This window comes from Mus musculus, chromosome 9 (genome assembly GCF_000001635.26).
Source record: "Mus musculus strain C57BL/6J chromosome 9, GRCm38.p6 C57BL/6J".
Taxonomy (NCBI): Eukaryota; Metazoa; Chordata; class Mammalia; order Rodentia; family Muridae; genus Mus; species Mus musculus.
In genome coordinates, this window is record NC_000075.6 from 61,898,397 (window position 1) to 61,914,832 (window position 16,436).

General features: G+C 49.8%; 1 protein-coding gene and 2 long non-coding RNA genes across 3 annotated transcripts in view; 1 reads left to right on the plus strand and 2 right to left on the minus strand.

Moving 5' to 3' along the window:
- Window positions 1–376, minus strand: part of Gm34974 — a 38,596-nt gene extending 38,220 nt beyond the window's left edge. The window contains exon 1 of the long non-coding RNA XR_001779199.2: window positions 93–376. This is a non-coding gene — a long non-coding RNA (predicted gene, 34974). The remainder of the gene's footprint in view (window positions 1–92) is intronic.
- Window positions 377–6,100: 5,724 nt separating this feature from the next.
- Gm35058 lies at window positions 6,101–8,917 on the plus strand. The gene is made up of 3 exons (XR_379526.4): window positions 6,101–6,325; window positions 8,403–8,575; window positions 8,677–8,917. It is a non-coding gene; the product is annotated as a predicted gene, 35058 (long non-coding RNA).
- Window positions 8,918–14,886: 5,969 nt separating this feature from the next.
- Window positions 14,887–16,114, minus strand: Rplp1 (ribosomal protein, large, P1). Its single transcript, NM_018853.3, has 3 exons — window positions 15,961–16,114; window positions 15,492–15,566; window positions 14,887–15,125 (listed from the first exon to the last, which is right to left on the minus strand). Exons 1-3 carry the CDS (start codon window positions 16,030–16,032, stop codon window positions 14,928–14,930), a joined length of 345 nt encoding a protein of 114 aa, NP_061341.1. The 5' UTR covers window positions 16,033–16,114; the 3' UTR covers window positions 14,887–14,927.
- Between the last annotated feature and the right edge of the window lie 322 nt (window positions 16,115–16,436).

Genomic DNA, 16,436 nt, shown 5'->3' on the forward strand with positions numbered 1-16,436 from the left:
GGGAGGCAGGTCGACAAAGCTGCAAGAGGTTAAAAGACTTACCCAGAGTCACAAATCAAGAAAGAGGAAAGAAGAGATTCCAAAGTACCTACCTTATGAACCTCCGGTCCTCAGCTCTCAGGCAGAATTCCCTCACTGGCCTCGTCCAGGCTGAGCCTCTTTCAGAAAAGCCCATCCCTTCTCTGGAAAGCAGCGGCTCTCTGCTGGTGCCACGGCGCCCCCTGCTGCCCACTCTCATTCCCTCCTGCTGGATCAGTTCCCACTGTTCAAAAGACGATCCTGATCTCCACTTTCTCACTAAACTCCTTTACCCTCTTGAAGTCCCTCCTGGAGCTTGGGGGAAAAAATCAGGGAAACGTGGACATCTCTGGTCTTCCAGTCTTTGACAAAAAGGACAAAACACCCTCGTATTCTCCCACCCCTCCAGCCACCAATAAGGAAAAGAGCAACTCTGGATTCTGTCAGAGACTGGCAGGGCACCCTAACTCCAGCTCTTCCTACTCTTCAGGCGTGGGTAAACTGAGTCTTAAGTTCCTCATCTGCAAATCAGACCCCACATGCAGGGATGGGGGGTGGTGGTGACAAGACTGTATGTCTAGCACCCAGAGTCTGGCAAGTACCAAAGACAGACCCTCTCTTTCCTGACCCACTTCCTCTTCTGGCTAAACAGACACCATAGGCATCTAGCCATCACCTGCTTTCCTTCAATTATCACCCTAGGATACAAGGCACAACAGAGAAACTAAGGCTCACGGGCATAGAGCATTTTGCCTCAAATCATGTAGCTGGCAAAAGCCAATGACAAGATTTCAACCCAGGCGGCCTGACTCTAGTTGCTAGACTCACAGTCACCTTGCCACGGGGTATTCCACTGTGCAGCAGAAACCATGATGATGTCTCATATACTGTCGAATGTGTGGAGTCCGTGCCAGGAAGGGTAGGCAACAAGAAGAATTCACAGCACTGAAGAATTTACTATGATAAACAGGGTGATGGGGTCCATCCCTGCAGGCATCCTAGAGAAGGCACAGGCTGAGCCAAATCTCAATACAGCATTTCTGGAGATTTGTGGAACCAGCTGTCCTCCTGAGAAATGTGCACCCAGAAAGGCTGACATCTCCCAATGTCACAGGATCCTAGGAGGGAAAAATGGCTGGCTGGGTCTTCGACATAATGAACACATGGGTGGTGTATCCACCCAGGCCAGGCACAACGTCAAGTCATCACCCTGACTGTAGCTGCCACTGCCACTCTAGTGCCCTTGCACCTGAGAAAACAAGACATCTGAGTGGGTGGCTTTCTCAAGACCTCAGTTTCGAGTGACAACTCAAACGCAGGCAGCCCAGAGTCAGAACCCTGTGCCGCACACACCGAAGCCTCATGCGGCTCCCCTTCCTGGGTCCTCACTCTCCTTTCAGCTCTATACGGATGATCCTCCTGGGCGCGCTCCCTGGAGACTTCGTAAAACTCAATTAAAAAAACAAAACAAAACAAAAAACAAAAAACTGAACTCCACCTCTTTCCCAGACTTCAGAAAGAGCCAAAGACGCTTGGATAATGAGGAAACCCGATCTGATCCGACGAGTCCCAAGTCGCTGCTGCCCCCTGCTGCCCAAAAAGAGAACGCCACGGACTCAGCCCTACAGAGTACCTGGGAGGCCGCCTGTGAGAAAGGCACAGGTAGCCCTTGAGTTTATTTATTTCTATCATCAACCGACAGATGATGATGGTGTATATTTTCAGTGTACCACGTGGCATGTGATAACTGTAGAACAAGTGGAGATAAATAACGTATCCATCGCCCACAATTCTTATTTTCCACGGTGAGAATGTTTTAAGCTCACACTTTGTAAGTTTACAACACGTTAGTGCTAACTCTAACCACCACGCCATGCAACAGACCTCAGGAATCTCATCCCCTCTGCCTGAATGATCCATAGAGCCCAGTTCTACTACCACTCCCCCCTCCGTTTCTGCTAAATACCATCCTACATGCTCCATTCTGAAGCCAGGTATGATGACACACCTTCCTGTAATCCAAGCACTGGGGAGTCAGAGGCAGGAGGATCACCATGAGTTTGAGGGCAACCTGGTCTATGTAGTAAGTTACATAGCAGGACTTTGTCTCAACTCCCTCCATCCCCACCAAAAATATATACGTTCAGGTTCACCATTGCTGCTGTCTAGTACCTGGCTGATAGGAAGCCACGTTCTCAGTGGGGAGAAAGTAACTCTCTGTCCCTGAGCTGCATCCTCAGCTCAATTCAGCAGTCTCTGACTCCACACAAGCAGTTTCTCATGTCTTTCCAGGCTGCTATCATGAGTGACAGGACTTCCTTCATGAAGGCTGACTAATAGGCCCCTGTGTCTCCGGAAAACTTCCAGCCTACTGTGTGTTGATTTACTTTATTACAGGGGACCCACAGACCACAGCACGCATGCGGAGGTCAGGGGGCAACTTTTTATGGGTTCTGGGGGGGTTCAAACTTAGGTCATTGGGTTTTTGGTTTGTTTGTGTTTTGTTTTGTTTTGTTTTGTTTTGTTGGTTTTTCAAGACATGGTTTCTCTGTATAGCCCTGGCTGTCCTGGAACTCACTTTGTAGACCAGGCTGGCCTCGAACTCAGAAATCTGCCTGCCTCTGCCTCCCGAGTGCTGAGATTAAAGGTGTGCACCACCACGCCCGATGTTCATTGGGGTTTTATAGCAAACACTTTTTATTCACTGACCCATATCACCAACTTCCAATCTATTGAGAGCCGATGGTTTATGTAAAATGGAATAAAGATTAATTAGAGGAAGAGGCAAGAAGGCAACTGAGCACGAGGTCTGTAAATCCAACAACTGAGAAGGCTGAAGCAGAGGATAACAAGCTCAAGGGAAGCCTGGGATGCAAACTGAGTTCAAAGCCAGCCTAGGATCCTGTCTCAAAAGGAAAGCACATTGTTGTACTCTGGTAGGACTCTTATTTGGAACCTGAAAGAAGGGAAGCGGGAGGAAAGAGAAGGGAGAGGAGGGAAGAAGAGGAGGAGGAGGAGGAGGAGGAGGAGGGAGGGAGGGTTAGGAGGAGGAGAAGGGATGAGGAGGAGGGTGAGGAGGAGAAAGAACCAGAGGCTGCTTGAAAGGCGTCTTTTGTATTCAGTAACTTAGCCACTTTTTTGCGAGCCAGCATGTGCCCCCAGGCCACAGTGGTCCTAAGCACACAAAGAAAGCCAGAGGTTCCTGGGCCAGCATGAGGGCTCCATCTCCTGAATAGTTAACCACTCATAGGCAGCAGGGCTCTCTTGGGCCACTCCTGTGACTCAGCTCCAGGTCAAAAGCAGAAGTGGGGATGTCTCAGGGGCCCAGGGGATACCCCTGAGGACAGTGGTCCCTGAAGTAGCTGGAACTACAGGTGTTGTCCACAACCACACTGTAGGCTGTGTTAGTGAGGGAGGCATGAGATCAGTTCACTGTGCAAGACTTGCCCGGGGTCAAGGCCAGCAGAGTCTCGTGTCTCCAGGAATGGTTTCTTAATAGCTGAGGCAAGGACCTAAGAGCGCAGCGCTATGGAGAGTGTGCAGGAAGCACAGGCAACTGAAAGCCTCCTGTCTAGAAAGCAAGGTATACTTGCCCTTCAAAATCAGCCCAGGAGGAAGAAGATGGCTTGTCAAAGACCCATTCACCAGCCCCACCCTCAGGAACCCATTGGTCGCTTTGAAAACCTCCTTGGAACAGGAAAGATGGTTCAGTGGTGGTTAAGAGCAATGGCTGCTGTTGCAGAGAACCCAGGTTCAATCCCCAGCACCTATATGGTGGCTCACAACCATCTGTAACTCTGGTTCCACAGTCTGACCTCTGCAGCCAGCAAGGATGCACAGAGCAATCAGACAAATGTCACAGCCACTAATCAGGAATCTTGATGCTGAGTCCTGTGGCCACACATCAAGTACTCTCCCGGAACACCATCTTCAAAAATGTACATGTACCCAAATGTACCCAGAAGGGCTGGGTGCACGGAAGTCCCTCCTAGATCTAGAAAGTCATGCTCCTTTCAGAAGCCTAGCAGCCACCCTGTGTGGAAATAGCCAGCCTAATGCACAGCCAAGAGGAGAAATGAGGCAAATGGGCATTCACAGGGTTTCAGTCTGCAGAGGGGGGCAAGGATGATCCAAAGCCTGGGAGACAGGGAAATGCTCTGGGCTGGGTGAGCATCGAGATGCTGTGGAGAGGAGCTGAGCTAGGGGTTGCCTGGCAACAGCATCGGCTGGCCCTAGCAGCATCTGAAGAGAAATGAACCACACTTGCCACAAGAAGCGCCCTTAAGACCTGGCCCCTAGCCCAGAGACTTGCTTCTACGTTTTCCTCACCAACACCTCAGCTTCCAGAAAGGAAGCAAACGCCTGTGCGATGAGAAGCGAACGTTTCCCACCCTAGGGGCCAAGGTGAACAGCTATGGAGTTCCTGCCGACAGAGAAAAGTAATCAATTTTTCATTACCCAGGGAAGGCAACAGGATGTCTTGGATGTCAACAGTTTCTGGGCAACAAAGACAAACCCAATACACAGGGCACCTCACCTGAAAAGACATTCCAGTTACAAGCACCTGCTGGGATAGAGAGGAGGGGAGGAGGCAGGAGAAGCAGCAGAAGCCACCTCAGCCTCACAGCTGAACCTGTGATAGGCAGATCCTGTCAGACGATGACCCAAGTAGAGCCACCTTAGGGACGGTTTGGACACAAGATGGCACAGGTGGAAGAGACCAGTCACTGCGGTGTGCTCATTCACTCAACGAGTCGTCTTGAATACTCCAGCATGACGGCTCAGAGGTACACACCCAGACAACTGCCCTGAACCATAAAAATGGACACCGAGACCAGGTGTGATGGTACACATCCTGAATCCCCAGCCCTTGGTAAGCAGAGGCAGGCAAATCTCTGTAAATCTAAGGCCAGCCTGGTTTAGATAAGGAGTTGTCCAGACTAGCAAGGAGCTACATAGTGAGACCTTGCCTAAAGAAATAGAGCAAAGGAAAAAAAAAAAGAAAATAGAAGAGGAGGAGAAGGAAGAAGAGGAGGAGGAGGGGGAGGAGGGCGGGGGAGGAGGGGGGAAGGAGGAGGAGGAGGGGACACTGAAAGCCAGAGAAAGAAAGGGACTGTCCCAAGATCCCAGGACCACTAAGAGTACAGATGGAATTGAACCCACAGCCCCTTGGGCTGTGGGAGTGTGCCATGGTCCCCAAATATTGCAGGATCACATGTGGTCTTGTAAAGAAAAACCAAGGAGCCTTTCAGAGGCCTTCGGAAAAGTGCTCAGCTGCTGAAACCCAAAACCTAAAGGAGAGCTTTGTGCTACCAGGGTTGTTAGGACCAGACAGAGCCTGGGCCCTGTTAGTGCCAGAGAGCTACGTTTGGCCACCCCCACCTTCAATAGGCCAGTCAAACAAGCAAGTCACAGTGAAGAGACGAGAAGGGGGATTTTTTTCAACATGGATACTTTGGGGGGGGGCACATAATGAAGCCCAGAGAATGCCCAAGTCCATCTTGGATCTTGACACAAGATTTAGGCTTAATTAGATGGCAAAAGGTATGCCCAGGTGAACAGCTCTGGCCAAGCAGTGCTCCTGCCCATCACTGGCTGGGCTTCCCCCTGGCTGGCACCAGGTCTGACTTTTCCTTCTCCCTTCACAAAATCCTGGGGGGAAATTCCAACTTCTTGGGGTCCACTGTTTAAATAGTGTAAAAGCCAAAGTGGGGGCACAAGTGTCTCTTTCGGATGTCCTCATTCCTGCCGGGACAGTTTCGAGTTGGAATCTCTTCTGTGTGGACAGTATTATTTTTACCTCAGGGGGTGATTCTAACCAAAACAGATAGCATGGCCCTTTCCAGGCAAGTTCCTAGCGCTGTGTCAGGCCCGTGCTCCCAGGCTGTCTTCTGTGTTTGTGTTACCCGGTGAATGTCAACGAAGGCTCAAGAATAAGTCAACACGAGGCTCCCTGTCTATGCCAAGACTTGTTAGCAGAGTAAACGGTGTGCTTAGCCTGTCTTAGAAGAATCTTTGCTGAGTAAACAGGAGGAAGGGTTTGCTTGAGAACAAACAGAGCGAGGAGCTGAGGTGGCCCTGGGGCAGAAAGGTGACTCCACCACCCCAGCCAGAGAGAGAGGGAAGCCAAGCTGGGAGTCCTTGAAAGTCCTTGGTGAAAAGGCCAGGAGGTTGAGGTCCAGGGAAGAACTGAGGCTGGCCAATGTCACACCACAGCTCCCCCTTCAAGAAGCAAAAGAAGGCCTCTCTCTTCCACACAATCTCCGCTCTCCCTGTTTCCCGCTCCAGGAGCCACCTCTTCTAGTGGGTAAGCAAAAGCCCAGAGCCCGGCAGGATCCCCCGGGAAGCAAAAGCCCAGAGCCAGGCAGGATCCCCCAGGAAGCAAAAGCCCAGACCCGGGCAGGATCCCCCAGGAAGGAAGACCAGAATCGAGCTCACTGGCTCTGAAGTCTTAAGACACTGATGTCTTGACCTCCTCAGGAAAGTGTATTTCAAGAGGGCTACAAGGAAACCAGGCTCCAGCTTTGTAATTCCAGTACTTGGTAGGAGCAGGCAAAGAGGGGTAGGTGAAGAAGGCAAGCCTTGCCTATATACCAAGTTTAAGGCCAGCCTGGGCTTCAGGAAGCCCTGTCTCAAAAACAAAACAGAAAGCTGAAATGGTGGCAGCTGTGACCCAGCAGAGGTGGGTGTGGCTTAGTTAGGAGAGAGGCTGTCTTGTATACATGACACTTTGGGTTCCATCCCAGATACCATATAAATTGGGTGTGGGAGTGCAGGCCTGCAGACCCAGCACTCAGAGGGAGGCAACAGGATAGGAGGTTCAAGGTTACCTCAGTTACATAGGCGGTTCAAAGTCACGGGCTGAGTGAGACCCTGTCTCCAGAAAATAGGATGGAGGAGGAATACGGCAGAAGTAGGAACACACTTTTGAAGGTGTTTATTTATTTATTTTGTGCTTATGTACACGTGTGCACGTGTGTGCATGCCGTGGCATACCCGTGGAGGACAGAGGACAGCGTATAACGTGCATTTTGTCTTTAAGTGTTTACCCTGATTCAATATTGTCAGGCTCGGGATGGGGGAATGTTGTTGGAGGCACTGTGAATAAGGAAACAAGCCTTAACAGCACCGGATCTCATAACATACCTTTCCACTTCCTTCTTGGCATCATTCACATAAGGTTCTCATTTCCCCAAGTAAAGAGACACCTCGGCCTGAAACCCTTGGCCCATATAAACCTGTCAATCTTAAAACTAACTTGGATCCAACCACCGGCTAACATTGTCTCAAAGAACTTATTGTCACAGATACACACAGAACCTCCCAGTGTTCCGATTCCCATTTAATATACGGAGTCCTCCATCCTTGTTCACAAAGGGACTTAAAGGCTTAGATCAAAGTGCAGATATGCAGCCAAGTCAATGGAAGAGCCAAGTAAATCAACCAAGAAAAACCAGCATCAAGGAGGGGAGGAGGGAACAGAGGCACTGTCTGTGTGGATCATTTCTGCCAAGAGATGGGGCCATCAATCCTCCGGATGAATTTCCCAGTGGCTGAGAGACTAAGTCACAAAGCGCCTGTCGTGCTAAAAGGGGATGGGCTGGCAAGGTGGCTTGTTCCTGAACAAGAATGCAGACTGTGTTCAGATACCCAGAACCCACAGAAAGGTAAAAGGAGAGGACTAACTCCTGCAAGCTTCCGTGCTCTGACCTCCACATGCGTGTCCTCGAACATGCGCACACCCACACCATGTGATAGTGATTTAGAAATAAAAACAAGCCGGGCAATGGTGGCACACGCCTTTAATCCCAGCACTGGGGAGGCAGAGGCGGGTGGATTTCTGTCTTCGAGGCCAGCCTGGTCTACAAAGTGAGTTCCAGGACAGCCAGAGCTATACAGACAAACCCTGCCTCAAAAAAAAAAAAAAAAAAAAAAAAAGAAAAAGAAAAAAAAAAACCAAAAGAAATAAATAAATAAAACAAATAAAAGGGTTCTAGAGAGACGGCTCAAAGGATAGGAGTGCTTCCTGGTCTTCAGAGGACTAGAATTTGGTTCAGGCCCAGCCTAGCCTACAAAACAAGTTCTAGAACAGCTAGGTTACACAGAGAAACCCTGTCTCTCATATATATATAAGACCTGGAGGTTCAGGCTTTTATTCTCAGCACTTGAGAGGCAAAGACAGATGGATCTCAGTGAGTTCAAGGACAGCCTGGTCTAAATAGTAAGTTCCAGGACAGCCAGATCTGCACAGTGAGACCCTATCTCAAAAAATAAATATAATAACATAAAAATTAAAGGAAGATAACAATTATAACAATCAATTTTCCAGATGACACAAACTTTGTCCCAGGTCTCTATTTCTCAAGAACTTTTCTTATTTACAGAACACAGCAACATTTCTGAAGGTTCCTGGCAAAAGCAGAACTGGTCCTCACGTGGCCGTTTCTTCCAAGAAGCCGGGAAGGGCACAGGGCACACCAGTTTGCAAGATGGCTCAGCCAAATCTTTGGCTCAGACTAGAGGCGCGTTTGAGAGTACGAAGAGGAAATCCAAGCGTGTGAGAGTAAATTACGAGGGAGCTAAGACCAAATTCAAGTGTGCTTGGCTTCCTCTGGACAAGACCTCAGGTTGACACACAATCTTGTCTTCTCTTACCAGGGTATGGGCTTCCCCACCGGCCACTCCCTAGTCAGATAGCACCACCACCACACCCAAGCATAGGAGCGCCCAGCTGTGAAGCTGTTCCCATGACTGGCCACCACTGTGAGGCAGCACTGAGCCAGCGTCCTTACAAATTCATTTGTAAGCAACCCAATCCAGCATGCATGCAATCCTACCTTCGTTAATCCCGAAATCTCTGTATCTGACTTTCCTCATAGTTAAAAACATATAAACTAAAAAGGCTCCTGCAAATTACTTCTCTAGTTTCCTTTTCAATAATTTAAAAATCATTTTTACCATCAGTTTGGAGGCTGCTGCTGTATGCAGGGTGACCTCAAATGCAAGTCAGAGCAAAAATTGTGGGAGTCATTTCTCTCCTTCCTATATGTGGGTCCCAAGGATGAAACTCATACCTTCAGGTGTGGCAGCAGGCATTTTTAAAAGTTTATTTACTTATTCATTTTACATCCCAATATCAGCCTCCCTCTCTTCCCAGTGCCCCCCTCAGGCAGAACCTTCCTCCCACTCCTCCTTCCCCTTGTCTTTTGAGAAGGGGGAGCCCCACCTCTAGGTATCACCCCCACTCCCACTCCTCACTCCCCCATCCCTCCACCCCAGCACATCAAGTCACTGCGAGACTAGGCGCATCTTCTCCCACTGTAGACAGATAAGGCAGCCCGTTTAGGGGGAAGTAGCCCAGAGGCAGGCAGACAACAGTCAGGGAGAGCCCCCACTCCTCTTTTGGGGGTCCCCACATGAAGATCAAGCTGCTCATCTGCTACACATGTGCAGGGACCTAGGATCAGCCCGTGCTCACTTTTCATTTGTTAATTCAGTCTCTGGGAGCCCCAAAGGGTCAGTTGACTCTGTTGGTCTTCCTGTGGAGTCTCTGTCCTCTTCTGGTCCCTCAATCTCTCCCCCAAATCTTCCACAAGACTCCCCAAGTTCCATCTAATGTTTGGCTGGGGGTCTATGCATCTGTTTCCACTGGCTGCTGGGTGGAGCCTCTCAGAGGACAGTAATGCTAGGTTCCTGTCTGCAAGTATCATTGATAGTGTCCTGGATTGGTTCTGGCCCAGGGGATGAGTCTCAATGTGAGGCAGTCCTTGGTTGGCCATTCCCTCAGCCTCTGCTCTTTGTCCTTGCACATCTTGTAAGCAGGACACATTTTGTTTAGAAGGATTTTTTTTTTTTTGTGGGTGGGTTGATATCCTTATCCCTCCACTGGGAGTCCTGCCTGGCCACAGGAAGTGGCCACTTCAGGATCCATATCCCCCAGTGCTAGGAGTCTCAGCTAGAATCATATCCATAGACCCCTTGGGGGTTTCCCCCATCCCAAGGTCTCTGGCGAGTCCAAGAGGTTGCCCCTCCACAGCCAATCTCCCTTCTCTCCTGCTCTCCCTACATCTGACCTCCTCTCCACCTACTCCCTTCTCCATCCCCTCTCCCACGCAGTTCCCTTCCTCCCCCCACCTCTGATATTTATTTTATTTCCCCTTCTGAGAAAGATTCAAGCATCCTCCCTTGGGCCCTCTATGGTATTTGGCTTCTTTGGGTCTGTTGATGAGAGCATGATTATCCTGTACTTTGTGGCTAACATCCACTTGTGAGTCCATTCCCTGCATGTCCTTTTGGGTCTGCGTTACCTATTCAGGATGATATTTTCTAGTTACATCCATTTGCTGACAGCAGGCATCTTTACCCACTGAGCCATCTCGCTTACTTATTTGCTTGCTTGCTTGTTTGTTTGTTTGTTTGTTTATTTTTAAACAGGATCTCACTACGTAGCCCTGGCTGACCCTGCACTCTCTATGTAGGCCAGGCTGGCCTCAAACTCACAGCAATCCTCTTGCCTCTGCTTCCAGAGTGCTGGAGTTTAACGTGTGTCCCAGGACATCCTGCTCAGACTGACTTTATTGGTAATTATATGTGGATGACGGGTACATGCCAGTGATGCCCATGGGATCCAGAGGCTTCCGATGCCTTCTAGAGCTGGAGTTACAGGTGGTCGTGAGCTGCCCTGCATGGATGGCAGGAATGTCCAGGATGTCCCCCGAAATGGCAGTATGAGCTCTTCACACACCCTGCACACACACCCCCTCCCTTTCTCACCATGTGGGTCCAGGATTGAATTGAAGTCATCAGGCTTCGCAGCCAGTGCCTTACCTGAGCCATCTCAACAGCCCACTGAGACCACACCCGAGACCATTCACTCATACCTTCATGCATTCTTTCAAACGACACCGGCTATGCTTGATCGCCTCAGTGGGCACACTGGGTAACACAGGAGCTCCACCAAAGTCCTGCTCTTCACTTGGGCCTGCAGAAAAGCTTAAATGGTGGCCTGGCAGCCTTCCCCTTGGATCCACCTCCTTAACTCTGGGACAGACTCCTGCTGGGTTCAGCCTGTCCTTTCATCTAAAGCCTGGAACCTTTCCCCTTTAAGGCAGAAGTCACTGAGATAAGAGAAAGGGAGACGCAATCAACAGATCATCCACAGCAGACTTCTAACACCCTGTCCCAGACCCGTAGAACATCTAACCCTTCCAGAACGAGCTGGAGTTTGCAGGCAGATCATCCACAATGAGGTTGTTCCTCTACTCAGGAGCACTCACCTTGGAATGGAAAACAAATTGCCCATTCAAGGGACAACTGCAATGACTCTTCCCAGAGCTCTACAGAACCAGTCTTGTGATAATTATCAGTCAGATTGAAGACTGGTGACAAGCAAGGTCCCTTGCCCACACACACCCTTCCCTGTGTAATCGTGTAGTGTTTGTTAGTCCTGAAGAAGGCTGGGAGCCTAGATCATCCCCTTGCCCCCAATATTAATACCTTGACTAAATTCTTTTTCCTGCCTTTCCCATTTGATTTAGAGGAAAGTGGCCAGACTCTACTTGTTGGGACCCTCCAAATCAGGCCTATGGCTCCAGTACATAGGGAACTGAGTTTGCTCTTCAAACAGGGACCCTGCATGTAGGTGGTATGGAGACTGTCTGCACCCTCTGAGAAGGTCAATGCACTGTGGAAGGGCCTAGGAAGCTGCAAAATAGTTTATTCTTTTTGCCCCTTTGCTTTTAATAGCTTTAATATCTTAGCTGGACATAGAACCTAAAGTTCCACAAAGCAGTCATGTGGAGTATAGCTGTCACACCAGCCACCTGGAAGTCTGAGGCAGGAGGGTTTCTGGAAGGTTCCAGTCCACTCTAGGCTACATAGTGAGTTTCAGGCCAGCTTGGGATAGAGAAGAACACCCTGATTCAAAAATTTAAAAATAAAAAATTTAAAAGCATCTTCTGTTTTCTCTGGGCAAAATAGCCTTCTGCAACGGAAGATGTTAGAACATCCAAGATGCAGGAATAGACAGGACCGGCAGAGTGCAGGTTATCACCCATAAAACCCCAGGATACTGTTTCTCACCCACCACCCAGCACAAATGGGACCATTATTTCTGGTTTAGATATTGGTCCTGTCCCTGTCTTGGTGCTTAATGAAAATTGGCACATCTCAATTTACAAAAAGAACAGTTTCCTTAATGCAAGACCCTTCAAAATCAAGACTACGGACACCCATCACTGATAACAGGCCTACGAGCGCTCCTAGCGGCTCATAGGCAGCCGCTTGACTTGGCCACGCTCAGCCCCCAGCCCCGCCCCCTTCTCAACCAGCATAGAGCCCAGAAGGCATAAGCGCCATACCCACCACAGACAGCAAACCTAGCTGGAGGTTCAGACTTCAGGATTCAACCTTCCGTACATCTTCCCCCAAATCCTAGAGCTGTGCACAAGTCATCTTAGCCTCTGGAGCCCCGTGTCACAAAGTTCGCGGGTGCCCAAGTGTCATTCCTCTGCATCTTTTAAGAGCGCCCTTATCATTCCCCACAGCCGGGCTCTTCCTCGATGTCTGGTGGGCAGTAGGTAAGACTTTTGACACCTCGCGCTGAGCTGAGGCCACTTTGTACCAGTCTCAGGGCTTACTGACAAGAGAGCTGTCCAGTGCTGCGAGCTAGGTGAATGGATGAGGCAGACAGGCTTTGCCCACCTACCTGCAACTTGTTATCATAAAGCGTATTTGGTGCCCTTAGGACTTGGGTCCCAGTTATAGCTGGTGGGCCCCGTTCTCTCCAGACTGCAGTTTGTAAAGGTAGAACTCTGATAACTATTTTCAAGACCAATGAGCTGGGGGTGGTGGCGCACACCTTTAATCCCAGCACTCGGGAGGCAGAGGCAGGTGGATTTCTGAGTTCGAGGCCAGCCTGGTCTACAAAGTGAGTTCCAGGACAGCCAGGGCTACACAGAGAAACCCTGTCTCGAAAACAAAAACAGGCCAATTACAGCAGTGGCAGACAAGCAATGTCACATAGGTGGACTTAATACTATCTTCCTATGGCAGTGGACAGGGCTGGGGGCAGAGCTCGGTTGGCACAGCACCTGCCTAGTATGTCCATGTGCAAACCCAGATCTTAAGAGCCATTCTTTACTACATAGTTAGTTCAAGGCCAGCAGCCTAGGGGATTTAGAGCAGTAGAGCTAATCCAACCTGGGGTGGGCCTCCTGATTAGCTTGAGGAGCATTTTGGTTTTAACAGTAGGTTCTCATTCTCTCGCTAGCTCAGCGTGGTAACAGCAACATCTATGTGTAAGGCCTGTGTGAATTCTCAGCTTTGAACCAGATAGCATCACCAATCTTGAGTTCCCACCTCTGTGGTGCCTCCCAACACTCTTTGCACAAGCCTCTAAACTGGCAGTGGGAAAAAGCCAGGCTGAGTCCTGCCTCCTGGCCTGACTACAGGCTGCTGACCATGGAGTCCCACCCATCTCCCTAAGGTGAGGTGGTCACTACACATTTGCAGCTATCTCCCAGATTCAGGCCCTAATGCCTTGGAGTTTCAGTGCTGGACAGCACCTCCCAGTTCAGCTCTCACTATCACCAAGCAGAACACTGCTGGGGAAATCCAATATATTGAGTTGGACAGAGGTACCCGTGCTGGAGTCTGTACTCTTCCCACCTTAACATGGTCAAGGGCTGAACCAAGCTTGCCTGAGAGCACCTTTACTCTGACCCATCTTACCAGATCTAATGTCATACAACCCAAGTTAGACAGCCTTCCACTCTCAAACACTGGGATTAAAGTGCAATAATTAACCAGGGTACCAGTCCCCTCGTTAAATTCCAAAGGCAGGTGATTTCCAGACTAGCCAAGGCTACACAGTAAGACCCTTCCTTAAACTCTAACCCCCACCCAACTCCACAAAAGGTTACCTTGGGAAGACAATGCCCCATCAAGGAGGTGAGCCTCAAGGACCAGAACATCCATTTTCATTGGGCAATACAATCCTTAGCATTCCATGTCAGAAGTGTAGACGTCAAATTGAGCAGAACCTGGAGGCCCAGAACTATTTGAGCTAAATAACAGCCTATGGCCAGGCATGCTGTGTCCATTATCCTACACGTGGGTGGCAGGTTACAAGATTATAAGCCCAGGTTCACAATACTATCACTGGGCCATATCAGTTTTGTCTGTGTAGCCCTGGGACTCACTTTGTAGACCAGGCTGGCCTCAAACTCAGAAATCCACCTGCCTCTGCCTCCCAAGTGCTGGGAAATGAAAGGCGTGCACTACCACCAGCTCAGTTAATTTCAATACAACCAAAACCATACATAATAAAACTTATGTTTTGTAGTTCAGGCTGGCTTTGAACCCACTCCCTAGCTTCTTCACTAAGGCAGAGGCAATGGGGTACCTGGCACTGTCAGCCCCAAGTCCTAAACTTTCTACATGAAGTTGTAGTTACACACCAAGCCTTGCTGCGTGACTGAATCCTTTAGGCTGCTGGTTTTACACCAGTGGACTGGTAGGTTCTCTGGCCCTTCTAGATGCTTCTGAGATCCTCAACAACTGTCAAGTTCTTCACACATGAACATCGGGAGACCCAGAGGTTATTTTGTTATTCTTGACAGTAAGAGTTAGCTCTCAGCCTGTCTGTCTGGCACTAAACAGGCTCTCTGAACAGTTGCTTGAAGGGGCTTCCTGGAGACAGACCCACCCATTCTCTACCCAGATCGTCTAGTTCTTTTGACCCAGGTCTTATTTATATAACTCATGGTGGCTTTGGTCAAGACCCTCCTTCCCTGACATTTTTTTGGGACCTGCTACCATCTCTGAAACTCCAAGAGCTTTGTGGCTTACAAGTGAGACCAGTCCACCTACAGGTTCAGCTCTTTATTAGCCAACTTAACAAAAGCAGTTTAGTCAAAAAGACCGAAGCCCATGTCATCTTCAGACTCCTCGGACTCTTCCTTCTTTGCCTCCACTTTCTTCTCCTCAGCTGGGGCGGCGGCAGTGGATGGAGCAGCACCACCAGCAGGCGCAGCTCCAGCTGCTGGAGCGGGCCCACCAGCCCCTACATTGCAGATGAGGCTCCCAATGTTGACATTGGCCAGAGCCTACAACAGAGACATAGAAAAGGCTTTTAGTTTTGTGCTGCAAGATTTAATGATTCAATTAAGCTCTTTTCACCCATGAGACCAAAGCAATGTTCAGGACTACAGGGAATCAATATACAACTGCCACCAGTTGATTGACCCCACTTGCCAGAAATAAAGCTGTTTGTATAAATAGAATGTAGCTATCCACTTTGCATGAATCTCACTGCTTCAAATGCCCAAACTTAAGAGGCAACAAAACTCATTCTCAAGCCATGGACCGTGAAGGCCTGACATAAAAGCCACATCAATAAGTACAAACTAAGATACAAAAATCAAGGCTGGTGGTGGAAATCGTACATTACCAAGTGTAACCCCAAAACTTACCTTGGCAAACAAGCCAGGCCAGAAAGGTTCGACGCTGACACCAGCTGCTTTAATGAGGGCATTGATCTTATCCTCCTGGAACACAAACGCCAACCCGTCAGAACGATCAGAATGCGGCTAAAACTCAGTCACTTATACAGAGTTAAGTTTCGTACTTGGGCTAAAGTCAACCTTAAAAAAGACAAGGCCAGGTTTGAAGGCTCAGCGGGCTGTGGGATTGTCCCGCAGGCCTGACGACCTGAGTTCGAGGCCTAAAACTTAGATAAAAACAGCCCACTCTAAACAGTAGGCCTAACATGCGCGCTCGGGACCGCCATTCACCTGTCTCGGGTTGGGCCGCGCGGGGAGGACAGAGCGCATACGCCTCACAGGCCTCCAAGTCACCGAATGCCTGAGAATGCGAAGTCCGGGCGGAGCCGGGTGTCCGCCGCACAAACACGTGGCCGGCCCGGGGTTATCCCGCACTTACCGTGACCGTCACCTCGTCGTCGTGCAGGATGAGGGCGGAGTAGATGCAAGCGAGCTCGGAGACGGAAGCCATGCTGTAGACTGCCGGCACGGTGCTAGTCGCCGGATGAAGTGAGGGCCTCACCCCAACGCGGCCTTAGCTTCCTCGGAAGGACCGAGCACCTTGGCGGCAGCTGAGGAAAAGATCATATACGCCTGCGCGCAGCTTCTTATGGGACCGCGCCGACCAATCGATGCCCGACTCGAGACGGAAGGGGCAGGGCCAAAACCGAGAGGAGGCGCGTCTGCAGAACGCAGTTCCGGATTTGCGCGTTCGACTTCCGGTGCGATTGGCCTTTGGGGCTTGCGAATATTACAAGTGCTCAACAGTAGAGATTAACAGGCTAAAGGGAGAGAGCTATCGGGGGAGACGTACTGCTTAAACTGACAGGCGCGTTCCCACGGCTTGGGTACACTGAAAAGTCGCTCTCCGCCTCA

Coding starts and splice junctions, on each gene's coding strand:
- Rplp1 (NM_018853.3), bottom strand. CDS start 16,032: ATGGCTTCCGTCTCCGAGCTCGCTTGCATCTACTCCGCCCTCATCCTG. Junction 15,567..15,960: donor ACGACGAGGTGACGGTCACG/GTAAGTGCGGGA, acceptor TTTGTGTTCCAG/GAGGATAAGATCAATGCCCT. Junction 15,126..15,491: donor GGCCTGGCTTGTTTGCCAAG/GTAAGTTTTGGG, acceptor TCTCTGTTGTAG/GCTCTGGCCAATGTCAACAT.